The sequence below is a fragment of the Drosophila montana genome, unplaced genomic scaffold (assembly GCF_035044405.1).
Source record: "Drosophila montana isolate Dmon_TW-CO22-7 unplaced genomic scaffold, ASM3504440v1 contig_3438_1, whole genome shotgun sequence".
NCBI lineage: Eukaryota > Metazoa > Arthropoda > Insecta > Diptera > Drosophilidae > Drosophila > Drosophila montana.
Window position 1 is genome coordinate 890,481 of NW_026998322.1, and position 5,002 is coordinate 895,482.

The 5,002-nt window shown below is 40.9% G+C and overlaps 1 protein-coding gene across 1 annotated transcript; it reads left to right on the top strand.

Annotated features, from left to right (window-relative positions):
* Positions 1 to 989: 989 nt before the first annotated feature.
* Positions 990 to 1,501, top strand: Cpr65Ea (Cuticular protein 65Ea). Its single transcript, XM_064691243.1, has 2 exons — positions 990 to 1,055; positions 1,124 to 1,501. The coding sequence occupies exons 1-2, from the start codon at positions 990 to 992 to the stop codon at positions 1,499 to 1,501; spliced, it is 444 nt and encodes a 147-aa protein (XP_064547313.1).
* The last annotated feature ends 3,501 nt before the right edge of the window (positions 1,502 to 5,002 follow it).

Below are 5,002 nucleotides of genomic sequence, written 5' to 3' on the forward strand. Positions count from 1 at the left end.
CCGCACATAAATCCCGCGCTTACAAGGCGCTTTAACATTTAAGAGTATCTACATTTGTATCAATTTTGGGTAAATTAAATTAAAAGTTAATAGATTCGTTGCTAATGTTGTTGCGCTGGACTTATGCTAATTTGTGCTACAGCTTCATTTGACTGGATTGACTCGTTTCAATGGATGTTGCAACATTCAAGTTGCAGCTGCTGCTCGTCTCGTCGTTTTAATTAACATACTTATTTATGTGTCTGTTGGTTTGTTATTGTCTCTTGAGTGTTTTGCAGTGTTTGAAGCAACATTTAGATACACTGCGTTCCAGTTTGGGTCAAAAGAGTCTCAAAGATACTTACAATGCAATAAGGCGAGCAAACACAGATAGTAAAGATATATGCTTCTGATGCTGCAGATCCAAGAGCTATATAATTTATATTGAGTTAAAAGAGTAACTCTCAGTTAAAACAAATACGGTTTAATTTTGTAGATATTTATGAAAATCAATATCCGACAATTTATTCGAATTTAGAAGAACTTAGCGGTATGGTCCTTCATATGGCATAGTTGGCTTGTCCGGTAAAGGACTCCGGCCAGATATGTCAGAGATTGGTTTATGCAATAATCTAAATTGGACCAATCAATGGATTGTAGTTGGACAGTAATCTTAATTGGATCAATGCACATTGCGGTTTGCAAGGTTGTGATTGCCTTATATAGTATATGTGACGTGAAAAAATCCATTATGTTTTAGAAATATACACTTTTGAAAGTATTTGAGGTGTTTTATCGAAACAGTTGTGTAGAATCAGACAAACAAACGTTGGTAAGTGTATTAAAGCGTCGCTGTGTCTGCCTGATTGTTCGGTGTTCGGCCCACTAATATATATATTACTAAATAGGTCGTTAAACTGGGTTACTTCGCATGCTCAATTTGCATATTGAACGTTTATTGTTAATATTGAAGACTTGTATATTTTGGAAGACTATAAATACTGTAGGGCATGAACACAGAGTTCACATTAAGACCTACATCCAAAGCTAACACCAGCAACACCATGTATAGGCTTGTAAGTAGTCTAATCAACGTCTTTGAAAAACACTTTTGCATTTACTCCTGATGTATTTATCTTCACAGTTCCTGATCGCTGCACTTATGGCCTGCGTTGCCGCCGCTCCCCGGCCAGGACCAGATGCTCAGATCACCAAATACAGCACACAGGCTGAGACGGATGGCACCTACTCATACGAGATTGCGAATAGCGAGAACACAGTCGTATCGGAGCAAGGCCAGGGCGCAGTTTATGCAAAGGGATTTTTCAGCTACATATCACCCGAAGGGATTCCCGTTCAAGTAAGCTATGTGGCCGATGAAAATGGATTCCAGCCCCAGTCAGATCTGCTGCCCACGCCACCACCCATCCCGGAGGATATTCTGAGAGCCATCGAATTCATTCGGCAGCATCCCACGCAAGAGGAGCTGCTCGATCGTGAGGTGCGCGCCCGTCAAATCTAACCGAGACACCGAACTGACTTAGAGCTAAGCCCTAACTTAAGTAAAACAATTCTAGCATCAATTGTCACATCAAAATAAATCTGATATGTACAAAGAAGCTATTGGACATAATCGTAAAGTTTGGAGATTACCCGGTGCTAATTGACGTGGTTTCCTGCCAATTCATTACCAGTTGCGCAAAACTTAATTAGTGTGTTAATGCCAGACGAGAATCCCACTAAAACCCCGCCAGCAGACCATAGATAAAGCCTTGCCTTGTGCGCCCCCCAACAGCATGAGCATTCCACCTTGCAGCAGTGCACAGTGGAACCACAGGGCAAAAAGGCTGATAAAAAATGATTAAGTAAATATGCTGATTGTAGATTATAGTCAGGGACCTCTGTTCGTTATATTTGATTTCGAAGCAGTTATTTTAACTACGTAAAAGTTAAGCAAACGCTTTGGCTGGCAGCGTTTTATAGTTCTTTGAGAAAATGAAAATTCATTAAGAACCTAAAAGGAAAATGAACACGCACACACACGGCGCACGCAACGAATTGTGGTAATGGGAATCTGTTGAAGCAGCCAAGAGTCTCCCCATATCAATTAGACATGCTCTTTGGCGGATATGAGTAGTTAATTAAAAAGATTAAGGCACATGAGGAAATTAAGTATATGCTAGCAGAGTATGGGTGAGTGTGCGTGGGTGTCCATTACGTGCGTGTGAGCACAAATTTGTACAAATAAACACTCGTGAATTTATACACATATACATATATATTAACGTGCGTGCTCCATATATAATTAATTCAAATATTTGCTTGATTTTTGCATAAATATTTTTAACGTTTGCCGACACTTATGCAAATGGCCGTTCAGAGGGCTGGAAACGAAAGGTAAACACAATCGCCCTTTAAATGTTTCGGCCGCTCCCCTCCTCCACCTCCACCTCCTACTCCTCCTACTCCTCCACCTCCACCACCTTCCACCCCGCCTCCCACAGGTGCTCGCGCTTGACTGCTGATGCTGCCGTTTGTCGTTTGACTCCCTGGCAAAACAAAGCCCGCTGTGTAATCAAAAAACTTCTATTTAACATTTTTATTTTCAACTTGATGATAAATGCTTTGTGGAAATGTGGGCCCTATCTGGACGACAAAGGCGTTCCTAATTTGCTGTGCTGGGCTTTACAAGAGTGTGCATATATATCCTTGGGACAGGATGTGTATACACTTTCAAATAGACGTGCTGCTATCAGTTATTGTTATACTTATATATGCATATTTATGCTGGGTTTTAATTTTATTTCCTAACAAACTTATTTTGATTTAGAAGTAGACATCTGTCAAAACAAACGAATATTCTCTGGGCTTGTGTTTTTTATCAAACTCTTTTTACAATTGAAGAACCATAAAAAATATTTTGCTCTATTTTAAAAATGTTATGAATGCCTGTGTGTCTGTTTCTATGCCAACAGCATATATATGCATTGGCCAGAGCATTTGATAGTTAACATATTCGAAGCCTAGTCCTGCTGTATAATAACAATCAGAAATGTTAATAAAATAACTTGTTCAAGGTGATTTTGGTTGGGATATCTAGTGGATAAGCCCAAGCAACCACAACAAACTATGTACCTTATGCACAACAATATGTGATTTTTATTATCAACTATACCAATTGTTGCTTTTGTTCTTCTATGTCCACCATTAAGCCGACTACGGCGCATAAAATTCCAGCATTTACCCATAACAACAGAACCGCAGATAGACAAAGGGGCTGCAGGAGGGAAATGGTGATAGAGTTGGGTAGCAGCAGCAGCCTTTGGTGGTTTGGTCGTAATGCAAACAGATCTCTCGCTGTCTCTCTCTGGAGTGGCTACCATTTGTATTCGCCGGCGTTGGGTATGGAACCCCAAGTGCTCATATTTAAAAAATAGCTTTGTTTTGTCACTGTTGGCTAGATTCCGGTCTGGAGGTAGAGGGGCACGGGCCTGGTTATGTTAACGGCATGTGTCACGTAGCCGGCAAAATATGCGAGCGAATGCCCGAAAATAACACGGCTCGAACACTACTCGGAAATGGCTAGAAAAAAAAATGGTAGGCAAAATACAAGCATTTCAATTAAGCTAAAAGTGGCTTGGTGGGGGGCCAGAATGACAAGCAAAAGGGTTTTGGGGTAAAAGGGTGTTTTTTTTTTGTTTATTATTATTATTATTTGGGTACTCGGCCGTAATCTTTAGCATTTCATTTAAAATGAAATTTCTGATGCGTTCAGTTAGAGTGCTTTAAGCAGAAGGGCATGGTGTTTGAATGCTAAAAAAAAAGAAGAGAAAACTGCTTGTGACGGTCATCTACTACATCACTTTTCATTTAGAATGCAATTTTTCTGGTTCGCCAGAAATGCACAGGCTATATTAATAACAATAGTTTTTGCCGCTGGAGCTGGAGCTGGAGCTGGAGGCGGTGACAGCTCAATGCAGTCCAGAGGCGACCGAATGAAAAATAATCTCAAACAATAATTGCTATAGAAAAGTTTTTGGCTAGCCAAGCCGGGAGTTGGGCAGCTGTCGACGGCAAAATAGCAGCGCAGACAAACGAAACCAATTTATTTGAAAAGTAAAAATCAATAGCCAAGAACCAACACAGCAGTGGACACAGGTCCCACTAACGTCGCAACCATTAAAAAGTCGAACTATAGTGGCCCAAAACCAACGAAAGTGTGAGCGCGACCTGCTCTGAAGATGCCGCTTAACCGACACCTGCCCATTTTGGGGGTTTACCGGACAGTTATTGCTTTGTTGCTTGTTGTCCGCAGTTACCGGAACGCTATTTCACTTAACAGCTCAAACAATATAGAATCTTGATTGTAAAAAATGCATTTGACATGTAATGAAATTCAATAACTGTCAGTGCTTGCTCCTGCGGCTAACCGATTCCGCATGCTGCCATGGCGAGTTGTGTACTACTTAGTTGTTTTATTAGTTATTTACTTCAGTTACGCGCCAGAGAGCATTTTGTAAATTAATTCTATTTAATTAGTTGGCTTCTTTGTGCTAATTTTAATATGTTCATGCGCTTTTAGCCGTATTAAATACTCGGATATATAATTGGGGGTGAGTGTACAGCTGCTAACGTATTGCAATAAAAGTTTGTCAAAAAGTTTCACTTTGTTTTGCTTTGTTGTCGCCGGCCCACACACACAAACAACTCCTTCTGCATGCCCATTGTTCCATGTCGAACAACAACAGTCGCTTAACAGTCGCTGTTAAGCTTAACATTGCACAGGAAGCGCGCCTTTTAAATGGACAACATGGCGCTCATGGCGCTCAGTTCCCGTTCGTTGGCTGCTCGTGACTGGCGTTGCCGCATCGTTCACGTCTCGTTTGTCCACTTCCGGTACAGCGTTCTTTGTGTGTTGTTGATGGCGTACGTAAATATTCATGTTTGATAAGCTCATGTGCGTCCTGTTTGGCTATCTGTTCCGTTGTGCATATTTTTGGCGCTTGTGTCTGTGTCTGTGTGT

Excerpts from the sequence above, each read along its gene's own strand:
- Cpr65Ea (XM_064691243.1), top strand. The coding sequence starts at position 990 with ATGAACACAGAGTTCACATTAAGACCTACATCCAAAGCTAACACCAGC. Across the intron at positions 1,056-1,123 it reads GCAACACCATGTATAGGCTT|TTCCTGATCGCTGCACTTAT; the intron begins GTAAGTAGTCTA and ends TTATCTTCACAG.